Source organism: Danio rerio, chromosome 12 (assembly GCF_049306965.1).
Source record: "Danio rerio strain Tuebingen ecotype United States chromosome 12, GRCz12tu, whole genome shotgun sequence".
Classification (NCBI taxonomy): Eukaryota; Metazoa; Chordata; class Actinopteri; order Cypriniformes; family Danionidae; genus Danio; species Danio rerio.
The window spans coordinates 1,675,001-1,690,000 of record NC_133187.1 but is presented as its reverse complement, the minus strand read 5'-3'; the positions used below and the strand labels follow the sequence as shown (position 1 = coordinate 1,690,000).

At 33.4% G+C, this 15,000-nt stretch overlaps 2 protein-coding genes across 2 annotated transcripts in view; one reads left to right on the top strand and one right to left on the bottom strand.

Annotated features, from left to right (window-relative positions):
• Positions 1-3,515, bottom strand: part of cops3 (COP9 signalosome subunit 3) — a 14,945-nt gene extending 11,430 nt beyond the window's left edge. The window contains 2 exon segments of the mRNA NM_199685.1: positions 2,682-2,811; positions 3,377-3,515. Of these exon segments, the coding sequence (NP_955979.1) occupies positions 2,682-2,811; positions 3,377-3,431 (185 nt within the window). The 5' untranslated portion in view covers positions 3,432-3,515.
• A 2,914-nt stretch (positions 3,516-6,429) lies between these two features.
• Positions 6,430-15,000, top strand: part of nt5m (5',3'-nucleotidase, mitochondrial) — a 9,959-nt gene continuing 1,388 nt past the window's right edge. Inside the window, exons 1-5 of the mRNA XM_073918005.1 lie at positions 6,430-6,616; positions 8,604-8,704; positions 10,263-10,323; positions 12,565-12,679; positions 14,906-15,000. The exon at positions 14,906-15,000 is cut by the window's right edge and continues 1,388 nt beyond it. Of these exons, the coding sequence (XP_073774106.1) occupies positions 6,434-6,616; positions 8,604-8,704; positions 10,263-10,323; positions 12,565-12,679; positions 14,906-15,000 (555 nt within the window). The 5' untranslated portion in view covers positions 6,430-6,433. The remainder of the gene's footprint in view (positions 6,617-8,603; positions 8,705-10,262; positions 10,324-12,564; positions 12,680-14,905) is intronic.

The following is a 15,000-nucleotide window of genomic DNA, read 5'->3' as shown; positions in this document are numbered from 1 at the left end:
TCGAAATTGAGCATAAATTTCGATCGATTCCGATTTGACACCCCTAAGATGTATATATTAGTATTTCCCAGTGTTGTAAAGTAACAAAATACAAACACTAAAATGACTGTAATTGAGTTTTTAAAATGTGTACTTTTACTTTTCCTTGAGTACATGTTTAGTACTTTTACTCCACAACTTTCCTTCAACCTGCAGTCACTACTGTATTCCTTCTTGTCTACGGGAATTAGAATAATCAGTTCTGCAATTCCTGTCCAATCAAATCACACATAGAAGGTAAATCGCATCATACTGAACTACCTTAAAACATGGGTGATTTATGATTGCAACAAACTATTTGGAAGAATTAAAAGTGTCCAAGAAGATGCCCAAAGTCTTTACACGCATCGATCCAGAGACTGTTTAGATGCATGCCACTGATGAGAAGATGACGAATGTTTACTGTATGATGACCGAAATGGCCTTGAACACCCAGCAGGCACAAGACATCAACATGACGTCAGATTGACGTTATACCCCAATGTCATGAGGATGTTGCACTTTGTTTGGAAATGAAAATTGGTTTACATCAGAACTCAACGTCAGGCCGACGTCAATGTCCAACCTAAATGCAACCAAATATCAACGTCTAAAAATGTTACAGCGTGACTTTGTTTGTATGTTTCCACTATGACGTCTATCAGACGTTAGATTTTGGTTGCCATACCAGATGAATAAACGTCAGTATTTGACGTCAATATGATGTTGGTTTTAGATGTTGGCTTGACGTTGGATGTTGGTCACTTTCTAACAACCTAAAATTGACCAAATATCAACATCATTTAACGTCATTATTGGACATCAAAATAATGTTGTCCTTAGACGCAGGCTAAATGTTGAATTTGGGTCACCTGACATCACAACCTAAATCTAACCTAATATTAATGTCTTATGACATTGTGTGCCTGCTGGGCAATGACTAAATGCACTACAGAATTTTACGTTTACAAACACATCCACAAATGACATGTAAAGGCATCAGCTTTTAACAGGGCCCTGTGTAAATGCATAGTATTACGAGCTTATTGCCACATTAGATCATCTTGATAACATGATATATGCGTTCAGGGATTTCCTAAACATTAAAAACCAAAAAAAAAAATAAATAAATGAAAGAGCACAACTGGAATAAATACAGCAGTCATGATCGTCTGATCTCATATGAAGCAAGAGATCACGATGACATATGATGACGTGTGCAGGTGCTGTAGTGTTGTCCCAATTCTTATGCTGTGTTCAAATCAGACACGGAACGCGCGGATAAATTGCGCTATTCGCGCGTAAATAGCCGTGTGAACATTTGAGTTTACTTGCTTCATTCGCGCATCAAATCCGCTTCATTCGCGCGTCAAATTCACTTCAGAACAGATGCGGATTCGCATGATGAGCAGGGCTTCTGTCTGCCCGGTGACTGTAGCTTCGTTGCTAAATGGCTAACATGGATTTTATGAAGAGAATAACAGTGTTTATGTGCTTTGTGAAGGCTGAAAAACAGCGTTGATACGTTTAGGGCCGTGTCTGAGTCCACTAGATTCTTTCAGAGGTGCATCCAGCTCTGTGAGCTCATAAACTCTTCCAGAAACTGAACCTGGGTAACGGAGGCTTTCAACGGTGCTTCTGACTGAGCCCAGCCCAGTTTGATGAACTTTTAATTATCTCACAAATCTAACATAATTGTGGCGTATCGTCTGTTGTCGGTGTCCTGGGGGAAATCCTCCAGCCGACACCAACAACATGCCACAATTATGCCCTCACAAATGCAAGCTCCTGATTGGTTAACGCGGCACAAATGTCTGCAGAAGTTCAGATTTTCGAACTTGAGCGATTCGCGTGAAACGCGCAAAACACTCAATTCGCGCTGCAGGATGTCTATTCGCGCGTTAGCATTGACTTAACATGTAAATCATTCGCGTTTGACACGTCTGGTGTGAACGCAGCATTAGGGTTCAATTTTAAAGCCCTTCCCCTTCACCCTAGGTTTTAAGAGCTAAGGAGAAAGGGAAGAAGCAGGGGTATGAAAATAGAATTGGGATTGGGCCTAAGAGATGTGTTTGTAATGGCATTTAGTGTGGTTTAATGATTAATTCCAACTAAATAGCATGCAAAATAAAAGTTTGCATTTACATAATTATATAAATATTACAGATATAAATATTAATATACATGTAAATATTTCTAAAGCATATACATTAATGTGTGTGCATGTATATCAACATCCACAGTACATAATAGTTCTATTATTATTATTAATGTCATTATTGGACGTATAATAGTATTCTATTATTATTATTATTAACTTTCTATTATTTTGTCTGATTAGTCATGATTAAACATTAAAGAGCACTAGATGAGTTTATGAAAGTGCATTAAAACGCACCACCTTAAATATTGTCTTGACAATAAATGTCATTATCATTTTCGCATATGCAAATATGTCAATTCATATCTACATAATTCAGATACTTGATACTTTTTTGAGGCAGTAACTTATTAGTCATGCACTTCAATCTTTAAAACTCACCAGACCTTTTACATTCACAAACAGCAACATTACACAGAGACAGAGGTAAGACCTTTAAAAAAGCAGAAATAAAGCACTTTGAGGAGTTCAGCCAATGGCATTCAACAAGTCAATGACTTACAGAACAGCTAAAACCCCAAGGGAGTGTTCCTGGATGTCCAGAGCGCCAAGAACAGTGTCCAGATGAGAGAGATTCTTGGCCAGAAGCTCCCCACTTTTATTTATTAACTCGCATAGTTGAGTCATCTGACCTGAAAACATAAGGTGCATCATCATGAATGTAAACACTTACATGATGTTATCTATTCTGCTGTAAATGCACAAGCAAATAACATGTCGTATTTTAATGATTATATTACATACATCTCTTTATAAATACATGACAGATAAACATGAAAATAGGGTATTTTATTGCATTAATTGTAAATGAACATGGCAATAAGATCTCATGACGTATTTTAATGATTATATTATATACATCACTTTGTAAATACCTTATTAGTGACAGAGAAAAATCTAAATAGGGTGTTTTATTGCATTAAATTAAAATATGACTCAGCTAACTTGACACATGCTCTCATTTCCATTATATAACAGCTAAGCGATTGAAGCAGATGCTTTAATGTGTACATGTCCTGCAGATTTTGTTTCTTTTAAGTCCAGTTGGATGAACGGAATTAGATAAACAGCTCCCATGTGTTACATGCTGAAATATAAACAACTAGCATGCTATCGCGCTAACAGCTTTTAGCATTAAGCTAGCTAGCCCATATCTCCGTAAGCCCGAGGCGTAACGCGCCGTAAAAACCACCGTACCTTGAGCGGAAAGTTGCCGCACATTGTTGACAAACTGCTCCAAAGCTGAAGCCATAATTCTGCGCTTTCGGGACGATGTTTTTCATTCAAATGTCACGAGAAGTTCTCCTGTACAGAAGGGACGGGCCCTCAGCCGCCAACGGCAAATAGATATCGCGAGGTTTGAGTGACAGCTGAGATTGCGCGAGATTTCAGACTCGGGATCTTTCCTGAAGTAAACACCCCACTGTGATTCGGATGACTACGTGGGATACTGTAGGATTTTAATATATAGACACTTATCTGTTATGTGTTTGTAGCTAAATGCTTCATTTACAGCAAAATACCACAGGATTCAGGTTTGAAAATGGACGTACAGCTTTAAGAAATAAGAGGAAAAAAATGGGTGTTTTTGCTTCCGGGGCAAAACAAAGATACTCGAAGTGGAGAGATCATCATCAGCTTCAAACCTTCAGACGACTTATAAAAGAAGGCTGGTATAGTTAATAATTATGCAAAGATTGTATTCGTTTGTTAAAATATTGGTAACAATATTATACCCAACTTATATAATATATATTAACCCTCTTGTGTAAACAAATTAAAACACATAGGACCATAGGAAAAAAAAAAAAAAAAAAAAAAAAAAAATATATATATATATATATATATATATATATATATATATATATATATACATATAATTTTTTTTTATTTACCAGTAGCAGTCCTGATTAAAAATACAAACATTCATTTTAAATATATAGATTTAATTAAAAAAAAAAATCCATATTATTTTCCATATGATGAAGGCTAAGCTGATTTATTACTATTATAAGAGAGGAATCAATATTTGCCGAAATAGCCCTGACTTTTAATCTGGAAAAATGAAAACATGTGGTCAGTAAACAAATTAGCATGGCATGTTTGTTGAATTTTTGTGATTGGTGGAGATTTTTGATGGAATTATGGGTAATGTAGTTTTCCCCATTTAATACACATGTTGACAAAAACAAGGCTAATGAATTCAGCAAATCTTGAAGATCAAAAGTAGATCTGTCTTTATCGATTTATAAACTATCCTTCAAAATCAACACCCAACCGAAAAAACTAATCGGATTTTCTACTTCCGGAAAAGGTCCCACCGGAATTAAAACAATGCTCTTCCTTTTTCTATCTTGGTTATATTCCATTTAATCTATATATACTACATTCAACCGCTAGTTTACAACATGATAATAACAATGTTAACCACGTGGCTACATTAAAACAATATAGAACGTTATATCATGATGAGAAGCTAACACAATAACAACCAAACGAAAAACAAATCAGATTTTCTACTTCTGGAAACGGTCCCACCAGAATAAAAACAATGCTAACGTTCACACAAGTGTGCGATCTTTCTTTTTCTATTTCGAAGTTGGTAATATTCCGTTTAATCTACACACCACATGTAACTACTAGTTTACAACATGATAGTAACAACGTAAACCATGTGGCTACATTAAAACAATATTTGTTATATCATAACGTACTTGAATCTCAGTGTTTAAGTTTAGCTTTAGCCGCACAGCTGGAAACAAATCCACAAACGAACGGTGAGCACTGGAAAATTATGGGTGGATGGATGGAATTATGGGTAATGTAGTTTTTCACAATGATACATGAGTGTGCGATCTCTTTCTTTTCTCTATCTCGGTTATATTCAGTTTATCTATATACTACGCATAACCGCTAGTTTACAATATGATAATAACAATGTAAACCATGCGGCTACATTAAAACGACACACACTACTATATTATTGCGTACTTAAAACTGAGTGATGGCGTTTAGCTTTAGCCGCACAGCTGTAAACAAATACACAAACGAAAGGTGAACACTGGAAAAACACGAGACCCTGTGACCCACACTAACAACCCAACAAACAAAACGAGTTCACGATGAGTAAAACAATAGTGAGCCCCCACAATGAGAGAAGCTAACACTATAATCAGCTCTCTCCAACAATCCTACTGAAAAAAACTTTGTAAACCAGCCTAGGCTGATAGCCTGGTTTTAGAGGGGTTTGGGCCACTTCCAGGCTGGTCTTTACTGGTCAGGCTGATGACCGGCTAAAACCAGCTTGACCAGCCTGATATAAGCTGGATATAACTGGTTTTGGCTGGGCTCCCAGCCTGACTAGGCTGGTCAAGCTGGTTTTAGCTGGTCAGGCTGGAAACCAGCCTGGAAGTGCCCAAAACCCCTCTAAAACCAGCCTAACGCACACTAGCTAGTGACCGACAGAGGTTTATGATGACTTTACTTGCAAAAATCACACAATAGCTTAAAAGAAACACTTTTTCTGTGCACTTTTTTTGTTTAATTTTCGTGATTGGTGGAGATTTTCGATGGAATTATGGGTAATGTAGTTTTTCTGCAGGTGCTTGTAATCACAATTAAAACACATTGAAATTGAAGACTGATGAATTCAGCAAATCATGTAGATCAACAGTAGACCCGTCTTTAACAATTTATAAGTTATCCTACATAATAAACACCTAAATGGAAAAACAAATCGGATTTTTTCTACTTCCGGAAACGGTCCCACCGGAATAAAAACAATGCTACACAAGTGTGCGATCTCTCTCTTTCTTTTTCTATCTCGGTTATATTCAATTTAATCTAACCGCTAGTTTACAACATGATAATAACAATGTAAACCATGTGGCTGAATTAAAACGATATAACGTTAAATCAAAACACACTTGAAGAGGTGTTTGCGTTTAGCTTTAGCCGCACAGCTGTAAACAAATACACAAACGAACGGTGAACACTGGAAAAACACGAGACCCAGTGACCCACACAAACAACCCAACAAACAAAACGAGTTCACGATGAGTAAAACAATAGTGAGCCCCTACAATGAGAGAAGCTAACACAATAATCAGCTCTCTCCAACAAATCTGCTCACTTTATAGGTGCTAACGCGCACTAGCTAGTGACTGACGGAGGTTTATGATGACTTTACTACCGAGAATCACACGATGGCTCGGGAGAAACACTTCCTCGGTGATTTTTCACGGGAAAGCGAACATGTCCAGCGGGAACCGGAGGCTTCGGGTGCTTGTGGACATGGATGGGGTCATTGCGGACTTCGAGGGAGGATTCCTGAAGAAATACAAACAAAAATACCCGAACGAGCCCTTCATTTCGCTGGAGGACAGACGGGGATTCTGGGTGTCCACTCAGTATGGAGAAATGAGGAGTGATTTATGTGTGAGTGAGAAATAATCTCAGATTTATGTGTTATGTTTGATATACATTAATCTTTTATGGCTGTCCCATTGCGTGTATAAATAGCACTGCCCCTGTTTTACGGAGATAGTTTCAATTCACGTGTTGCCTTTAGCTGGTGCTGTTTTAATTTAATTATGCTAAATGTATTTTCTCCATTTCTAATCTCTCATGGATATACATGAGTGATATTTCAATGTTATTTTGATCACAAAAATATGTATATATAATATATAAAGGCACAAAACTGCAAACTGAGCATAAATATATCATCTAATTTAGATTACTAGAGTACATTTTGGTGTAGATAATAGAAACCTACATAATAATATAGGTTTTACTCAGAATCTCCAGTAATATGTATTGGTATGGTCATATTTAAGTGCTTAGTTTTATAGCAAAACTCTAGTTTCCAAAACATATCCAATTTAAAAACAATGATAATTGAAAAGCAGATATATAATAACAATGATGATTGAAATGTAGATAAATAAATGACCTCCAAAGTCTGGAAGTGTATTCCACCGCTGGGAAACAGAGAGGGTAAAGGTTCTGGAAATAAAACTTATTCAAAAACCTGATGATCATATTTGATACTCACAATTATAAAACATTTACTTTAGATAAAAATAACAATCATGACTGAAAAGTAGATATATAATAACAATGATGATTGAAATGTAGATAAATAAACAACCGCCAAAGACTTGAGGTGTTTAGAGACTCTCGAAGTTCATTCCACCGGTAAAAAACAGAGAAAGTAAAGGTTCTGGAAATTAAACATATTCAAAAACCTGATGATCATATTTGATATTTGTTACTCGTGATTACAAAACTTATTTACTTATCATTAAAATGCGTAAAAGTCTGACAGCAAAATGACAATAGTAGATTGAGTAGTAGTACAGCAAAGTCTTGATTATATTGATTGCTGTTATAGACCCTGAATTATTATGAATGAAACCAATACAGGCTCTATAGGGTTAAACTTGTCTAACTGTCTTTGCTGGTCTCCTGAAGTATACAGGGAGGCCGTTTTGCTAATTTTAGAAGGGTATTTGGGGTATTTTGTCAGGTGGTCATACTAGAAGACGAGCTTTCTGACCAGCTAAGATTAGCCAGACCAGATAAAACTATTAAAACCAAATCAAACATAATAATTTGTCTGTCTATATCAAATTGGTAATATAAAATATATTAAGTATTATATTATAATACATTAAATTGTACTACAAATTACAATTATAATGTAATTTATAATTGTAATAATTATAAATTATAATTACAAATTACTGAAAAATGTGACCCATATATATATATATATATATATTTTTTTTTTTTTTATATTTATATTTATATATATATATATATATATATATATATATATATATATATATATATATATATATATATACATACACCATTTTGTATATATATATTTTGTATATGTATATTTACATATATATATATATATATATATATATATATATATATATATATATATATATATATATATATATATATATATATATATATATATATATTCCATTTTGAGGAACGTAAACAATAACAAAGGCCTTAACAAATCTCTTGTTTTACATTTTTAATTTCGATAGCTTCAGAGAATCCAAAAAGGTCTGCATATTTATAAATTATGTTATGATAGCAGTTTTAATGTTATGATTGAATTACCTCCTTATATTGACATTAGCACATTTTAAAGGGTCTATATAGAATGTATATCACAAAACACAATCTCTTAAACCTTAACTAAAATTTAAATGAAAGCAGAATATATATAAATGACAATAGTATATATATATATATATATATATATATATATATATATATATATATATATATATATATATATATATATATATATAAATAATCCTACTATCCAACTATTACTGAATCTACAGTAATATCTAAGTGGTGTTAAATGAACTCCCGTTTCCACTGACTGCAGGAAAAAGCCATCAGCATTTGGGAGTCCAAAAACTTCTTCATGGAGCTGGAGCCTCTTCCTGGAGGAGTGGAGGCTTTAAAGGAGATGGCCAATATGGAGAAGTAAGTTCAGATACAGGTTTACCATCACACAATGCTGACAGATTCAAGCCAAGATATCTATATCTTCATTTCTTAAAGGGACAATTCACCTAAAAAGAATGTTTACTCTCCCTCAAGTGGATATAAAGATGAATTAGTTTATTTTTTCTGTTAGACACGCAAAACATTTTGAAGAATATCTTTATTCTATTATGGAATGCTGGAAAATGGTAGCCATTGACTTCCATTGTAGGGTCAAAAATGCAATATTTACTAGCCAATGGTGACCAGTTTCAAGTATTCTTCAATAGAATAAAGAAATTCAGGTTTTAAATTAAAGTCAACGGTAAGTAAAAGATGACAGAATTGTAATTTTTGTGTAGACTATCGCTTTAAAGCAGTGGTCTCAAACTCAGTTCCTGGAGGACTGCAGCCTTGCACAGTTGAACTCCAACCACCTCCAACTCACACTTGCTTAGTAGTCTCTAGTAGTCTTGAACACCTTGATTAGTTGGATCAGCTGTGTTTGATAAGAGTTGGAGCTTAACTGTGCAGAGCTGCAGCTTATCAGGAATCCAGTTTGAGACTTGTGCTTTAAAGCAGGGGTGTCAAACACAGTTTCTGGAGGGCTGCTACCCTGCGCAGTTTAGTTTCAACTCAACTCCAACACACTTACCTGTAGGTTTCAAACAAGCCTAAAGAACTCAATTACTTTGGTCAGGTGTGTCTTTTTAGGGTTGGAATAGCTGTGGCCCTCCAGAACCTGAAATTGACACCTGTGCTTTAAAGGCACAGCATGTAATTTTGGTTTCAAACCATACTGAACTGACATTAAACACTAAAAACTGAACTACCCTGATCCAGTAACTATGACCATTTATGTGAAGCTGCTTTGACACAATCTACATTGTGAAAGCGCTGTACAAATAAAGCTGAATTGAATGTAATTTTGGCCACCAGAGGGCGTATATTCACAACAAACAAAAGCACGTATTTTGCGACAGGAAAACGGCAGAGCTTTTATTTCGGAAGAAGTAGCAGCACTGTTTTATAAGACTTAATGTATTTTAGGCTTCTGTTATAATGCTGCAGTCTTATAAAACACACATTATATTAAAGCCTCGCTGCCGTTTCCCTGCTTTCTAGAAAATCAAACCAAAGATCTATGGTGTGTGACATCGTTAGCATGAGCACACACTCCGAACACTAGTTTAAAACTGAGGATGTCTCTGCATTTTGACATCTACTAGCATTATACCAAATGCAAGTGCATGTCAAAATGCGGAGAAATCCTGTGTTCATGCTAATGACGTCACAATAACAATAAGTCAGCGAAATATATTACACTGTTCTAGTGTTTTTTTTGGATATTTAAATAAAATAATTGACATACCATGCCTTTAATTGAGGCGTAAAGTGAAAGAATGTCTTTGATTAACTAATTCTCCCTGTTATAAACACTCCATATGAGCTTGCATAATAGTCAGATAAGCACTGCTTGTAATCCCCACTGAGTAAATGTTTGTCTGCTTATTATAGCTGTAAAATATATGGCTTAGTTTCTCCTTCTCTCACTCAGTACAGATGTCTTCATCTGCACCAGTCCAATAAAGCATTACTGCCACTGTCCGTATGAGAAGGTAAGACACACACACACACACACACACACACACACACACACACACACACACACACACACACACACACACACTTGCTTTGTGAATTGTGGCCACATTCAATACGTTTCCAATCTTTTTTAACTGTACTTTCAATCACCCTAGCCCAGGGGTCGGCAACCCAAAATGTTGAAAGAGCCATATTGGACCAAAAAAAACAAAAAACAAATATGTCTGGAGCCGCAAAAAAATGTAAAGCCTTATATAAGCCTTATAATGAAGGAAACACATGCTGTATGTATCTATAGTAGCTATATTAGCCTACTTTAAAAACGACTAAGTTGGCTCTAAATACATAATGAGCCTTCATGATTGAATAGCCACTGAAATCAGGTGGTTGGTGTTTATTTCGTTGTCATTTAAACACTTCAGCACAGCCTCTGGTCTTTCAGTGGTATTAATTTGATCATTTCTTCTTGCGGCCCACATACCTGCATAAAAGAGCATTGAATATCGGTCACATCACAGGCAATTGAGTATGCTGGCACTGAATTAATGTCCTTGGTTTGCTGATCGGTGATGTTACCTGCCATTTTAATAGCCCTTTCCTTCACTGTCTTAGCAGAGAGAGGTACAGTATATCTTTAATTTTTTGTATTATCTTGGTTTTGAATTCTGCAAATAGGTGTTCTAGTATGTTGATGAATGACTCCTTCATGTAGTCGCCATCTGTGAACGGTTTTCCATGCTTTATTATCTCCCGGTTTGTTTACAACAGCCACCTGCCTGGCATCCCGCCCTGCTGATAGAAACCTGTGTCGCACTCTATGACGCAAATCTTCGTTGACAGAAATGTTGAAATTAAATATTAATTCTACACACTTTTACAGCGTTTGAAAACGTTAAAAATGTTTGTCCTCCAATAGAAATCATATTAAAACATATAATATAAAAAATTAATATTAACCTTCCCCATCTTTTTGAACATTTGTGAAGAAGCTCCAGGGAGCCACAAGGGCAGCACTAAAGACTAAAGGTTGCTGACCCCTGCCCTAGCCCAATCATCAGGGAAAAAAAATGTAATTTTGCACTTTAAAAAAGTTAAATAAATAAATACATAAATAAAAACCTCTTTCTCTATTATTTAATTGCCTTTTTAAAACGGGAACTTGGACAGTAGTCCTTTGCAGCATGTTTCCAATGGGGTCCAAAAGTCTGCAAACTCTCTGCAGGGTCAGTGACATCAAACTAACACTAAACCAAACCTATAGTATCTGTGTGTTGTACATTAACTACACCGAGTACATGTTTCAATTTTACATGTAATCATTGGGGAGATGCTTTTATTGAAAGTGAGGAACAAATAATATGCTAATAATATTACAATTTCCAGTTAGTCTAGTTTAATGCATCAATTAAATGATTTATAGCGAGAGAGCGATTATAAGGTCAAACAGATTACAAAAAAAAGTTAGCATTAGATAATCAGAGCTGCAGAAGACCTACTGGAACCAGCATGGACCAAGATTTTCAGAGAAATCAGTCAAGTTTGGTGAAGGAGAAGTCATGGTTTGGGGTTCATTCAGTATGGGGGCGTGACAGAGATCTGCAACATCTACAGCCTGAGGTATCAAGACATCTGTGCTGCCCATTACATTACAAACCACAGGAGAGGGACAATTCTCCAGCAGGATAGCGCTCCTCATACTTCAGCCTCCACATCAAAACTCCTGAAAGCAGAGAAGGTCAAGCTGCTCCAGGATTGGCCACCCCAGTCACCAGACATAAACATTATTGAGCATGTTTGGGATAGATGAAGGAGGAGGCGTTGAAGATGAACACAAAGAGTCTTGATGAACTCTGGGAGTCCTGCAAGAAGGCTTTCTTTGCCATTCCAGATGACTTTATTAATCAGTGATTTGAGTCATTGCAGTTACTTACAAGTTACTTAATGTTTATTTTTAAAACCTAAAATAATGATGAAATATCTTTAATATATTCTAATTAATATTAACAATAATTAAACAATACAAAAAATATTATTTAAAAATGCTCTCAACCTGTTTGTTTTTAATTGGCATGATATTCTTTATCCTACATTCATGACACGGCTCTCTGGAATACTCGATTCTGATTGGTCAATTGGCTGAACATTTATCTCGTACTTGTCAAGCTCTCAGCATCATTGCATGCGCATAGCTTGTTCTTCACTGCATTTCCAGCCCGTCTCCTTGGCTTCCTATCATGAAGTGTGTTTGTTTTTAGTACGCCTGGGTAGAGAAGCATCTGGGTCCCGAGTTTTTGGAGCAGATCATCCTGACCAGAGACAAGACCATCGTGACCGGAGACATCCTCATTGACGACAAGCCTGATATCCTCGGTTAGTTATTTGCACACCACCTGCTATACCTGCCGTTATTTCTATGTAGTATTTATTTCTCTCTTAACCCTTGTGTGCAGTCGTCTTTATCCACTCTGGGGTGATTTTGAGGGTTAATTTGGCTTCGATGTGTAAAGTAACATACATACATACATACATACATATCAACACAAGAAGACAAAAGGACATTTCAATAAGTGGAAAATAAAATAAACTATAAAAATTAGAAAGTTTTTATGTTATGTATTGATACTAAAATATTCTGATCTGACAATACCCGTTTGCAACATTAATTGATTGGAGCTCATGACCCATTTAAAGAGACAGTACATTCAAAAATGAAAACTGTCATCAGTTTGTTTTTTATATTGAAGAACATTGGAAATCAGTTGCCATTGACGTCAACTATAGATTTGCTACCAATTTCCAACATGCTTCAAAATATTTTCACAAAACAGAAGAATGAAGCTTTCTGTAAAGTAAAATACAATGAAAATAGTTATAACAATTAAAATGATGATGAAAAAATACTATAAAAAAGTTAAAATGAACTGAAATAAAAAAAAGTACAAAAATCAAAAGAAATCCAATTAAATTAGAAAAATAAAAATAATAAAACAAAATTCATATTTATTATGTATGTACATATTTGTTATTTATATTTTTATTAATTTGTTTTTACAATTTTATAAGAGTTAAATAAAAATCTTAATAAAAATATGAAACAAATTATATTAAAATTACATTAAAATGTATTGAAAATTAATTAAATAAATATATATTTTTTCATATTGCATTTTTGTTATTTATATTGATATTACATTTTTTACAATTAAAATAATGAAAAAATATTAATTAAAAATATGTAACAAATAATATAAAAATGTAAAATGTATAGAAATTAATTAAATAAATATATATTTTTTCATATTTATTGCATTTTTGTTATTTATATAAATTTTTTTACATTTAAAATAATGAAAAATAATTAATTAAATATGAAACAAATAATATAAAAATAACATTAAAGTGTATTGAAAATTAATTAAATAAATATATATGTATTTTTCATATTGCATTTTTGTTATTCATATTGATACTTAATTTTTTACATTTACAATCATGAAAATAATTAATAAAAATATGAAACAAATAATATAAAAATTGAATTAAAATTTAATGAAAATTAATTAAATATATATTTTTCATATTTATTGCATTTTTGTTATTTATATTGATATTTAATTTTTTTTACATTTAAAATAATGAAAAGTAATTAAAAATATGAAACAAACTATATAAAAATTTAATTAAATTAAAAGTAAAACAAATCAAATAAATATTGGAATAAAAATGAAAAAATAAATACAAAATAAAGTAAATGTAATTTAATGCAAAAAAAGCAAAAGTTAAAAATTAAATGGAATAAAATTGTAAACAAATCTGTTAAATAAAATAATCCAACACATACTTATATATATAATAGGCTTTAAAAATAGATATAAAATAGATCTCTCTGGGTTATTATTTCAACTCAATTCTGGGTATAATAGAGACTATAATCCTGTTTTTAAATTAAATTTTAATTTTGACTGGACCAAATTTAACCCAATGTTTGGGTTGGTCCATATTTTACCCAATAATAACTTAATTAAATTTCATATTATTTATTGCATTTTGTCAATTAATTTTGTCAATTGTTCATTTTACAATTAAAATAATGAAAAATAATTCATTAAAAATATGAAACAAATAATATTACATTATTATTAAATTAAAAATTATTAAATAAAAAATAAAACAAATTAAATACATTTTGGAATAACATTAAAAAATAACTACAAAATAAGATAAAATATGATGGAATATAATTGTAAAAAAATATTAAAACAAATTGAAATAAAAATAATCAAACAAATGTTGGCTATAAAAATAGATATAACATAGATATAAAAAGGCTGGGTTATTTCAACTCAATTCTGGGTTTAATAGTGACTATAACCCTATTTTTGAATTAAGTTAATTGAACCAAATTCAACCCAATGTTTGGGTTAGTCCTTATTTTACTCAATAATAACCCATTAATTTTAAATAAGATCAATTTTAAATAACCCAGCATTTCTTTGAGTGAATAAAATAAAGGTTTCAGCAAAACAAATAGCTTCAGAGCCTCCAAATATCTGCAGAAAATAACTAGAATATCTTACCTGTGTGTTTCTAATGCAGGTGTGGAGCCCAATCCGTCCTGGGAGCACGTGCTGTTCACCGCCTGCCACAACAAACACCAGGAGCTCAATCCAAAACAGAGACGCCTGCTGTCC